Source organism: Tauraco erythrolophus, chromosome 10, assembly GCF_009769465.1.
Source record: "Tauraco erythrolophus isolate bTauEry1 chromosome 10, bTauEry1.pri, whole genome shotgun sequence".
In the NCBI taxonomy this organism is placed as follows: domain Eukaryota; kingdom Metazoa; phylum Chordata; class Aves; order Musophagiformes; family Musophagidae; genus Tauraco; species Tauraco erythrolophus.
In genome coordinates, this window is record NC_141474.1 from 22,557,869 (window position 1) to 22,570,752 (window position 12,884).

The 12,884-nt window shown below is 38.3% G+C and overlaps 1 protein-coding gene across 1 annotated transcript in view; it reads right to left on the reverse strand.

The window, feature by feature from the left end:
• The window catches only part of AK5 (adenylate kinase 5), an 85,320-nt gene that overhangs the window by 9,065 nt on the left and 63,371 nt on the right, over positions 1-12,884 (reverse strand). The window contains exons 9-13 of the mRNA XM_086617400.1: positions 12,254-12,296; positions 11,108-11,152; positions 5,395-5,558; positions 4,243-4,359; positions 35-223 (exon numbers count right to left, since the gene is read on the reverse strand). Of these exons, the coding sequence (XP_086473526.1) occupies positions 35-223; positions 4,243-4,359; positions 5,395-5,558; positions 11,108-11,152; positions 12,254-12,296 (558 nt within the window). The remainder of the gene's footprint in view (positions 1-34; positions 224-4,242; positions 4,360-5,394; positions 5,559-11,107; positions 11,153-12,253; positions 12,297-12,884) is intronic.

A 12,884-nucleotide genomic window follows, 5' to 3' on the forward strand; every position in this document is an offset into this window, starting at 1 on the left:
GCAATAATTTAATTCAAAAGGTCAAGCAATTTACCTTGCATAACTGTGCCTTTCTTTCATAGTATGCAATCACAGGTTTTGATACTTGGTAATAGCTTTCGATGCCTTCCTTGATGGTTTCAGTGTTATCAGAGTGCTGACTGCTCTGATTTCTCATCAGAAGGCGACTGCTCATGGTTTCTGCAGAGCAGTGCAGGCAGAACACAAGTTTCGGTTCCCCAATCTAGAGACAAAGAAGAACAATAAGTATTCAAACCATTGGCCTGGTAAAACTGATTTTGTTCAGATAACTTTAAATAGAAATGCTACCAAAGGAGTTGTCAAGGAATTTATTAGCAGATTACTTTCATATTTGCAAAAATTATGCTTATTAACAAACACCTCTTATTGTAGAAGCACTTAGAGATCTCAGTATTCAAGATCAAAGGTATGCTTGATTGGGCTTTACACAGAGAAAAAGAGATGATACAACATGAAAAATTCTGGCTACTTGGTCTGAAGATTGTCAGTTTGTTCATTATTTGTTTCATAAAAGCTTGATGGACTTAAGGAATGCTTGACATGTTTATTCTTCTAGTCTTTGTTTTTTTCAATCTGTGAAATGTATATTTTCATTCAGGGAGTGGTATAACTATAGCTTAGAATTTCAAGAGGCAACAGAAGGAAATGTCCAACTTAAAGTGTGCCCACTTGAAATGGAAATGCTTGTTATTGGACACATTCACGGGAATACAAACTGTGACTTACGTTACGTCATACATTATTTTATGCCAATATTTGCAATGTAACTCTACATCATTACTACCCATGGCATAAAGGAAGGATGTGATATATTTCTTCCCATTTTCAAATTGGTGAGTGATTTCTAAATTCTATGAGAAGCCCATCACTTACTAATTTTGGCTAGTGCCAAACTAGTCATAAGGGAGAGTCTGCCCTTTTCTATAAAGAAAATAAATACGGATTTATTTATTTTTCCTCCCAGGCCTTGGCAAAGATACTAAATGATTGTCTCTATCGACATTGGATAGTAGATATTGCAGCACTTTATGGGTGAAAAAGAACTGGCAAGAAAGCAAAACATTCCTTATAATATTTTAGGAGAGAGCCAAAAGTTCTAAACACAAATCCCCATCATTCTTTCCCTAAGATGATGAAAAATATGCATATCATTATTGCAGTATAAATCCTGCAATATACTCTGTCATGCACCCTGCTCAGGCACAGCTCTCTCTGACACAAAGCTTTGTCTGAGCAACAACTGTCGGGCTGAGTCTAAAGGGATAAACTCTATCAAGAAAAAGAAAGTTGTTTTAAGATCAGAGAAAAGCAATATTTCCATGCAGTTATGTATCAAATCCTTCAATGATGCTCTGAGGCTTTTTCTCATTCCTTCCCTTTCTAGCAAGGAATTGGAGACCTTTCAGGAAAGAGTGAGAAGTCATGAGAAAAGACAACTGTTCTTCACGCAAGTGGCCATTAGAAAGTCATGCTTTTACCATGGCTACAGCAAAGAAAGTCTAAATGGCTGATATATGGAAATGGCCATTGCTACCTTTGTTGACAGCCCTTAAAGGAAGAAATATTCTAAAGGTAAATATTTCACGTGAGGCGTTGTGCATTGGACAGGGGATGCCTGGATTATGTTGGCCTTTCTACTACCTTAAAGAGTTTCTAAGAGACAGCTGAAATCAAGGGATTATGTCAGACAGTTCAATGACAGGCTTTTTATCCATTCATTTTTCCAGCTCAGAAAACATTAATACTATTAGCAGCAGAAGTATTGGGAGTTGGGATTAAAAAAGCCAAAAAGGCAGTTTTAACATTGCAAGAGACTTAAATCAAGAAGTTAAAAAAGATGTGTGCTTAATCAATAATTTAAACAAATGTCATTTTTGTATAATTGGACTAGGATGGTGAGAAGTTACTTCCTCCCAGCTCCACATAAGGAATTCCATGGTCTGTTCTAAATTATAATAGAATAAATGAGGAATTATTCCTTTCACCAGTTATAGTCATATCACCTTACAATGAGGATATGAAGGAGTCTACTGACTGGTAGGATCAGATAATAGTATTGTCTTTGATAGACCAGGTCTGATCTGCTTTTGAAAAATATATGTAATTCTCTTAAAAGTTTCAATGCTGCTATTCTCTGGAATTCAGAATGTTATAGAAATGTCATTCTTCTCAGTTAAAAATTGCAAAAAGTAAAAGTAATGCCTCTATTAGATATTACAGCATTTTTTACTACCGTTTTTGTTGGTTTGTTGTTTTTTTTTAAATTACTCTTTTCCTGACACACTTTAGTTTAAATAACGCATGCTGTGGGAACACCTGCAGCAAGCCAAACAAGTCTAATGTATTGGGTCTTATTCTGTCTTATTGAGTATAATATGATATACTGTTATATAGTATGTAACATATACTATATATATATTATATACATATACATATACATATATATATATATACACACATATCTGGTGTGGAACTTCTAATTTAATATTGTTTTCTACTTCCCACATAGCAGAAAGACCAAGGAGGGAACACAAACATATGCTTTTCTAGAATTATGGCTAGATAAAAGTACAATTATATTATAGAAAGGAATTGGGCAAAACTGACTGGAGAATAAGCTGTTTCTACATAGCTAATTCTATTTAGGGCTGTCAAGTTTTTAAGCATAAGCACTATTCTCTCTGTCTTCTAAACAGAGTAGCTCTTTGTTAACAATTATAACACTTTTTACACATCACACAGATATGTAGCATGATTCATTTGTACTTTGACGCCATTAATTAATAAAGCCTGATGTTCATCTCTTTTCATACCATTATAATATAGGAAGAATTTCTCATCGCCCTTCAGAAAGAACTGTAAAGGATTATCTCAATAATGACTAATTTAAAAAAACCATCACAGACTTACTGAGCAGTTTACAGCCAGCCAAGTTCACTCTGTGAACACTTAAATGGACACATGGATACAACAGGGATGATTTAGCACATTCAAAATTATCACTTGAGGTCCTTGTATTCTACTCAAAATGTCAAACGCAGCTCAGGACTACAGGCTCTTTTGCTGCTACAGTGTCTAAGGGAACTGAAAGGGGCTCTACTTTTGCACTGGATGCATCAAGACTTGTTTGCCTGGCAACGCCTCAGTCTAGGACACTCCAATCTTTAAGTCCTACGTTATAGCATACTCCAGTGTTCACAGGACATGACAGGTATGCCTGCCAGAAAAGCAGCACTGCTGAAATAGTCCCTCCTTCTACACAGAATGAAAGAAATCTTAAATGTCTTTTTAATAGTCTGTGGCATTTTAGTAAGTTAACTAATAGACCAACATTTCCATGAATGGCTTCTATAGCAAATCCTATTGCTCATTATTTTGTCCAGCTTCTGATGCCTAAATTTTGCTAGATTTTGTGATAATTAACTAAATAAAGCAGCTAAAGGTTCAGGGAGAAAACAGATGATTCATTAAAGTTTTATTACCTTTCAAACTTGTATAGGACATTTGTGGAGTGTAATGGGATAGAATATATACTTAACTATTTCTCCTAATTCACCACTTTTTTTCACCTAAACCCTGTCAGTTTCATTCACAGGGCATATTCAGAGTATTTTCTGCAGATTGAGAAATGTACAGCTGAGACTTCTCAGTAGGTCCTAGTACATACTGAGGAAATCGATAACTCTCTGAATTACCGCACAGTCACTTGCAAAACACTCTTTTTATGGCTATGCCACCTGTTACTCATCACAAAAATTTAATCTGTGTTTTTCTGTTTCAAAGTGACAGCAGTGACAGCTTTAGCAGAACTGGCTCAATGGCAAGAGATACTAACTGTGAAGATACACGCTTTCATGAACCTACATAAAATAGTACTTGATGAGGTTTTCATGAGAAGCATAGCAGCCATCCGCTAGATTTAGAAAACATATTCTAAAAATGGTGCTTTCCACTAAATGTGAATTCTTCCTGATTTATATTAAATTTGAGTGAAATCAGCCTTTACTTCTCCTATTGTTACAGAGTCTGTGTAGGTGAGGGCAAAAGCTGGAGTTGCTATATTGATGGGGTGCCAAAGTTTCAGTGATCAGCAGTACAACACTGTTGCATTGCTCTTTACACATCTTTGTTGCAATCAGCTAAAGATGGGGACCGAAGCAGCGTCAGAAGTACAGTTGTACCTTAACAGGAGTTATAACAGCATTACGATTATACGGTCACCTTGCTCTCAAACTCCTCTGCATCTCTCAGCTCGCGGGGATATCCATCGATCAGAAATCCTTTTGTGTCCCCTAACTTGGCAACCATGACTTCCCTCAGTAGCTCTAGGACAATACCCTGCATTGGAAAGAAAGGGAGTTACTTGGTTAATTAATAAGAAAGATTGATACCTTTGTTTGTAACATTGACTTTAGTCCTACACCCTTGAAAACTGCTCTGTTTTGCTAAAAGCAGGTCTCGTTTGCAGGTGTTTTTCTTGTCCTGCAAGTAGCAGGGTACACTACTATTTCTCCTCTCAGGAACAGCTGTGCTACACCAATCTAATGTTGCAACGTATCCAAGAATTCCCAAAGTGTCCTATAGATAGCTGGGAATATTTCATAGTTTCAAAATTGATGTTAATATCTATGATACTTGGGAGTACTGCTGCAGCATTTTCCAATCTGATTGTATTTTGCTATGTCATTTACATAATTATATTACATGGGAAGTGATAAGAGACCTCATCTGACCAAACACACTGAAGAGCAAAGCAATCAAAATCAAGTCTCAGCATTGCTTTTAGTTTCCTCTGAGCAGCAGTTCCCAGTATCTTTCATTAACAAACACATCCTACGATTTAGCTGCACTTGCTGAAGGACCCACCAAGGGTTAGGGCTGTGGACATGCCATGTAAAAGTCAAGTCCAGCTGAGAACAACACACTTCGTCTCCATAGTCTCCATTAAACTGCAGTCCATCTATTCTGGGATGTCAGCCAGCTCTGCAGGGAACCACGGCAGGTACTGTAAATTAGAATAGCTGCCAAGAGAACCTGCACTGAATCTGAAATGTGAAGCTATAAAATGGACATGAAGTTTCTGTTTCCTGTATTTATTCTTATATTTTGCAATGCATAGCATAGTATCTGTCTCACTGTATTTCATGACTGATTGATTGCCTACGGGAGTCTGAAATGTAAGGAACTACTGGCATAGAGAGGAGAAAGAAGTGCCACAGATCTGGCAATGAGGAAAATTCTCTCTCAAGTTGCAGTTTAATTTTACTTAGATTGGAATCATCAGCTCTAGTCTTTTATTTCCACCCTCTTACTCAATCTACCTACTCCTGCCTTTGTTTAACCACAAGGACCCCAAATAAAACTGTTGCTTACACCAGGCACAGGTTCACCACACTCCATGATGTCTTTGATCAATTTACTTCTCTCTGATAATGACGATAACTCATTTTGGAGAAGGTCACCAGCGGACAGGTGAGTAAATCCATATTTCTTGGCTAACTGTTCGCATTGGCTACCTTTGCCAGACCCAGGCCCACCTTTGTGAGGGAAAAATATCTAGGATTAGAAAAGAGTAAATACCTGTCTTTCTCAAACTATAGCAACTGAGAAAATGCAAGGAAAATTATATGACTGCCTATTGGAATTTTTTTAAGGAAAGACACTCTATACTGTAGAACGAGTCATATACTTCCCCTCTGACTCAAAAATGTGTACCAAACTCGAAGGATTCACAACAGTGTGAAATCTACTTGCAGAAGAAAGAGAACCTGTCCCTAAAACACCATTAGAATGTAAAGGAAAAACACGAAACAGGCAGCCAGTGGGGAAGGGTGAAGTGCTCAGCAGCAAAGGGCGCACACAGACCTTGCCACCACCCGCTCTCCTGTATCCACAACTGTGTTCAGTCAGGAGCGGGAAAACTGCCTCCGAGCCAGGCCCAGGGTCGGAGCCCCCGAGGGGTGACGGGCAGGCTGGCTGACGGGGCACTCCCGAGGAGCAGCGCAGGCGATTTCTCCGCAGGCTGAAGGGCAGGCGCCCGCGGGCGGCCTCCCGGCTCACCACAGTGGCAGGCTGGGCGCTCGCATCTCCCGGGGGAGACAGAGAGGGTGGGAGGGGACAGGCAGTGACTCGGGTGAGTGCTGCAGGTGCCCTCCTGTCAGAAATGGCATCTCCAGCCTCCCTGCTTCCTTCAGCAGGAGAGCTGCTGCCACCTCAGTGTCCCCAAACTCTGCCTCTCCAACGCCTCTGGCAAGCGCCCTTTTTCTGAGGCTGTCTCAGAGGCTCCGGACACCTCCTGGCTCTGCAGGTGCTAGATCGCCCTGTCCCGCCGCCTCAGTGGAGATGGCAGCTCCTCCTGCCTCACCCTGAAGGCTGACCCTGTGGAGTGCCCCACGCCTCTCCAGCTGCTCGCTGAGCCGCAGCCACTCCAGCATGGCTGGAGAGGCAGGCAGTCCACAGAAACTGCTGGAAGATGCTTCTTGTGGATCCCACTCCTGTATTCGTGGCCTCCGGAGATGCTGGTGGAGCTGAGGTGAGCACCCCGCGAGGGCCGTGCTGGCGGGAGGGGCCAAGGGGCCATGTTGGTGCCGGGGTGGGGGAGGCCAGCAGCAAACTTCTGCTGTGCCGAGATCAGGATTGGGAAGAAATTCCCAAGAAATTCCCAAGTTGGGAAGAAATTTCAAGAAATTTGAATTTTACAATCTTTGATGGATTTATTCAGAAGATCTACTGCAGTAGGAGGTAATGATACCCTTGTAGTAAGACTGTGCTCGAAAATCGAAAGAAGAGGCAAAGCCAAGATAAAAAAACCTAGCTCTTTTCAATAAAGTTTTTAAAGTATGTGACATATATTTATCAACCTTTGGGACTTGCAAATATAATTACACAGTTCTATTATGTGGATTTAAGGTGCTAGAAAATATGTGATTTTCCTTTTTGTTTATCTTTCAATTAACAAATACAGGAATAACATCCCCACAATAGAGTGAATTTGGCACCATCTTCTCCTGACTTGAACTTCCTCCTGACTTTTGCATTCGATTTAAGAAATAATTGCTCCAAGCATATAATTTTCAGAGAAATTACAGTACTGTAGCTAAGAATAAAAACTGGGTCTTAAGGCAGTAGCATCAAAGGAATGGTTTTGTCTAGTATAAACCAGTCTTTTACTTCAGCTTCACAAAGACAATTACCAGCCCATGGTGTGAGAATAACACTTGTGCTACAATTTTAGCTAGAAATATCTTTGTCACACTCCCATTTTCTTGCCAATGTGGGTTGCACATTGTTTTTCTATTGCTTTAATAAGAAGAACATTATTCTTTTATTCTTCCATAAAAGCATGAATTGAAAGAAAACAAGGAGTAAACAAGAGTTGGTACAGATAAATAGATGCGGAGAAATTATCTGTAATGAGACTGTTAAATATCTGAAGTGGCAATTAATTTTATTCCTGCTCTGTTTTGTTTCTTTAGATTAGTAAGTTGTGTGTGCATGCGCTTGTTTACACATTCTGTCTCCTGGCCTTGAATATACTAGCCGTGCAGCAACTTCATCCTATTTATTTGGTGTATATACACAGTATTAGAAAAAAACAGCTATAACAACTACTTTATTCTTCTGAACGTAGAGCGAAAACGGGAATTTCATTATGTCTTTTCATATACTGGATAAATGAGATCTCTTTTTAGAGATAACAATATAGGGACCATTTTTGGTTGTTTAGCTAGCAGGTAAATAATCAGAAAAGGTGATGTGTTTCTGTAATACCTTTATCTGTTGGTATTTTAAAAGAGCACTGTCAGTGTGACACAACGTGCACCATAATAAGGGTTACTGTGCCTCCAAAACATTAATTAAAATGGATCATGTTTTATTTTTATAGAAGAGCTCCAACAAAGCGTCCAAGGTCAGCATGTCTTTTTCTCTTTAAAGACATAATTAAATAAGTTATGTGCTGAAAAGAGTGATTTTTAGGGACATTGCTATTAATTTAGTATCATATGATGAGTAGAGAAGCATCCTACTGCTTGACAGATGAATATGACCCACTTTACAAAGTCCTGTGCTTCCTTACGAATGAATGACACTGTGGTTGTTGCCTGGCCTGATCTTAGAAGAGGCTGAATGCCCCGAGAAAATTCAGCATTGAGGGCCGGACATATACTCAGCATTTACGCCAGTATTAATATACATGCATGAAGTTCAAGTGTTAGTTAATGTCTTGTCTCCCTCTGAAGGCCAGTATTTAATGTGATTGAAAAAGAGCTATTTAGGCAGGAAAAATGTGAAACTGCATTTCCTTACTAATTAACCCTGCAGTCATCACAAGGCTTATTATCAATTTGTAGTATTGCAAAATTTGTATTTCGTTCTTTTGGAGGGTCTCTTTATTAAATCTATGCATCTTTCTGAAAAAATAAGGATAATTTATTAATCCAATTGAAGAAAGTTTATAAGGAATAACAGCTGTGTATTAAATATAACAAAAGCTAGCACAAAGATATTTTCAGCTAAGAAGTTTTCACTGCAACTTGCTATGCTGTTTTTCAAACAGAAAAAACTTGAGGCACGGAGAAAGGTAGTGAAGTTTTCCAATGGCTCAATTGCTAGGAGTAAAAGGTCCCCACTTTTGTTGTGAAGGTGTAAGATCCTTCGTGAACACTGTTTTTTTTTCTGTATACTGTCATCTTTTACTCTGCCTATGTATATTTTGGGAAAAAAAAATTGTGTTACCCAGTAACAGACTTGCTATTCAGATTAATCATGTTGTCTTCCGCTTTTCAAATATGACATGAAGATACAGAGTTAAAGTCTAGAAAATGGCCAGAGGAATTATGAGTATGCTGTGACCTGTAGGAGACTGTAGAAGAACTACCAGCAGTTCTTTAATGTTAGCATGCTTTTGTATGATGCTAGCATTGCTAAGAGCAGTACATCTTGCTTTAAAGCTCATGCGTTAACTCAATAAAAAGTTGCAGATTCAGAAATTAAGCACGTTGTATCAGTGTGAACCAGGATACTAGACAGCATAAAAATTAAATGGAGTTCTGCATATTACTTTTCTGTAGATAAGGCTGGATTAAAAGGTCTATGCACTCCCTTAGCACAGTTTTCCCTTCTATTATGTTGATTCAGCTGCCTGTGAAACTGTGTAAGGGGATCTTCTGGTAAGTAATCCTGGCAGCACTGCTGACTTAGGCAGTCACCTTTCCCTGTTTAATTACTGAATGCAGAAATGCTTCACAGAGAGCACTCAGAGGGGAGAAGAGTCATCTCAGTGGGTAGGGAGAAACGACAACTGCCCAAGCAGCGCTTCTGAATGTTTAACTGCAGTCTGCTCAGATCAGTGAAGGATCTCAGTTTAAGAAATGAAGTCTCTTACACCTGCTCTGCCTCATGCCCCAATTCCTCCCAGACTATGAAAGACCACAAGCCTGGGCATGTGATTAAAACGTACCGGTCTGGCCTAGAGCACAACATCACAAGCAGATGAATTAATGATGCTGGAGGGAGCTGGGACTGCTGCTGAGAGTGAGCAGAGACAGGAATAAGAAACATGAGCAGTTCATGAACTGGCTTTGCTGTCAGAAATATTAATAAAGCAGAAGTGTCATACAGACAGACTAGGATGTCTCTATTTTAAACTTGCCAAATCTTATGAGTTTATAGTCTACCAAAATACTATGAACATCTACATAAAATGCCAGCAGCAGGATTTACACGAAAGTTCCACCATTCATTTTAAAATGTTTCAATTTCTAGACCTTATTTTCATAATGAGTACCATTCCTGTATCATGGAAAAGTGCTTGCAGGGGAAACCTAGCTGCACAACGGAGCCTCAGAAATCAGAATTGAAACCAAATAACCCAGTCAAGCTAAGTCAATTCTTATATTCAAGCTATGATTTTGGAGGACTTAATTGGTTTGGAAATTCTATCAATGCTACTTGGATTGTTTATGCCAATAAAAATAAGCCTTAGCTGCAGAATATGGCATTGGAAGGCTTCCCAATAGCACCTCATCTGTTGTTAGTGTATGATTTTATTCTGGGTGAAACCATATAGGTACAATGCTGTTATTTAAAAACAATCAACAAAAACCCCTCAACATTGTTGTGTTGCTTTTTTTTCCTGAAAGATAACTTTAATCAAAAACAACCTGGAGCACATATTGGCAGAGTGATGTGATGTCCTGAGACACTACTGGGTTTTCATCCCTCTCAAAGGAAATAGAGTTCATTTCATGGAATGTCAGAGAAAGCAGCTTTCATCAGCTTCTACAGTCAGTGCTTGAACTGATGGGGGTTTTAATTACCAGCACTGCTCAATCTGTGCCTATCTGATGGTAGAAGGAGCTGTAATACAGGTACTGTAGAATAATTTAAGTTGTAAGGGATCTCATCTGGTAAAACCCTCCACTCAAAGCAGGGCTAAATTCAAAGTTAGATCAAGTCGTTCAAGTTACGACATACCTTGGATAAATACAGGGTTTGGGGAAGAGGTGGGGGGGTGGATTTTGTTTGGGGTTTTCTTTGTATGCATGTTGAGCACATGCAGAATTGAAACCTTATTTACAAAAGTTGTGTTACAAGTGAAGAGGTGAAGAGACTGGATTTTTTTCCACCTAAACCTTAAAATTCTAAGTTATAAATCCAATCTAGAAACATTTTCACTAATGCTGGTGAGGCAGCTTTGCTGCAGGAGATCACACAGTGCTACTGCAACTGCACAAGAACTAAGGTCATTTTGAGTATGTTCACACACACCTACTGCTCTGAGCTTTACACAACTGTGGTTAGCATGGTCAGACTCAGGTTAAAAACATAATATTAAATCTTAACTTCCTTTTGAAAGACTAAACCTCCAATGTAGTGTAAATACTCTTAACCAAACTGTTCTGCTATACTTTAAAATAAATCATAAACTTATAATCAAAACTAAATAACATGGGGATTTTAAAATGTAGCAGTTAAATCAGGAATCCTACTTACCAACTACAAAAATTAAATCATAAACTTATAATCAAAACTAAATAACATGGGGATTTTAAAATGTAGCAGTTAAATCAGGAATCCTACTTACCAACTACAAAAATTATGTTTGATTTCCTCAGATCTTCTGAAAATTCTAAAATGAGAATAAAAAGTCTTTAGTTCACAGGAACTACTAATTTTAATTTTAGCTACATTCCACACTGAATCAAGTAAAACTCATGCAGGGTGATCTGATTTTACTGGATTTACTTTCTGCCATAATGATCTGCATTCCAAAAGGAGCTATTATCCACAAGCCTATTTATCTACCAGTTTTGTAGCTTTCACTGCAGATTCGATAAAAATATTTTATCTGAAAACGAGACCTTGCACATACCCATGAATTCTTTTAAAAAGAGAAAGAGAAAAAAAAAGAGAAGCAGATGCATCTTGATGTAATAATGTGTCTCCTGAGCCACTGCAGTTTTCTCTGAATATGTTATTACATTATAATTGCTATAGAAGTTGGTCCATATCCCATTCAGATTTTATATTCAGTGTGCATCTGAGATGTAGTCTTAAATTCCCCTGAGCCCCAACTTCAGCCAAATAATCATAATCTTAAATGAAATCCAAGTGTTACTCTCATTTTAGCACCAAAACTACTAGTGTATGTACTCCAGCTTTGCCTTTTGCTGAAACTGTATTTTTTAAAAAAGCAGTTCCTTCTAGTCTGAGTTCCAGTCATTGGCTTGATTACACCAGTACAGAAGGCGATCTTGCACTGTCTGAGCTTGCCGGAATTTTATTACCTCTTGAGTTAATCACTTACAAGACACATTCATTTACCACATAAAACTGGTTTTTATTATGTGGCATGTACATATTTTATTATATAATATCATTAGCTGTAAATGGTTTTGATTAATCCTTTCATTCCTCTTAGACTCTTAGCAGCTCATACTTTCCAACAAGCTTTTCATAACAGCCAATTTCTGAAAACACCTCTGAGATCTGATGCTGATGAATGGTAGTATTTTCTAATAATTTTGGATCCACTGGCCTAAAGAGTGTAGAAATATTTTTGCAAGCTTTAATTTGCATTCAAAGAGAATTCACATGATAAAATCCTTCGAGACATAACTTCCACAATATAGATAACTTGAATTCACTTCTTCTAAGTAACCGTTTAAATACAATGGGAAACCAAAGGTTTCAAAATGAAATGGCAAATGATACTGAAAAAGAAACTCACCTCCTGTGCTCTCATAACCAGAAAAAATTGATTGATCCTCCTCCTGTTAATTGAGCAATTGACAAATTGAAATGGATATTCAGCATAGTTTGCATTTCTTCTTATATCTGCTTACAGGTATATCTTAATATCATCTCCATATTCTAACCTCTCAGGTTTAATCTATGCTGAGATATGGTTAACAATGTCACAGAAATACTGTTAGTGCTGTTTCAGTTGGTAGAACATGAGCAAGGAGAAACCAAGACAACTTGAGATGATTAACTGTCCTGTATCGGTTTTGTGAGGAACAGCATTTTCAGTGTTCAACGGCACAGTTCCAGCACGATATATAAGCAACCAGTGTGCATGCTGAGTTGCTTCCCAAGTAAACACGGCAGGACAAGCCGTTAGAATTGGAAGGCAACATTGGAGTAAGTTCTAGAAGATAAAATCATTCTTTGGTCTAAACAACTTGAATGTGACACAAGCTACAAGTTGTTATAGAGGCTGCTGAACTACAAAGAGGAATTACACTTAGGAAATGGGGAATTTGGCATGGTGATTTTTCATCATACTTGGCCACTCAGAATTATTTTGTCACATACTGTATAGTACAACCAAAGAGGAATCACAAATACTGGCCAGCAAG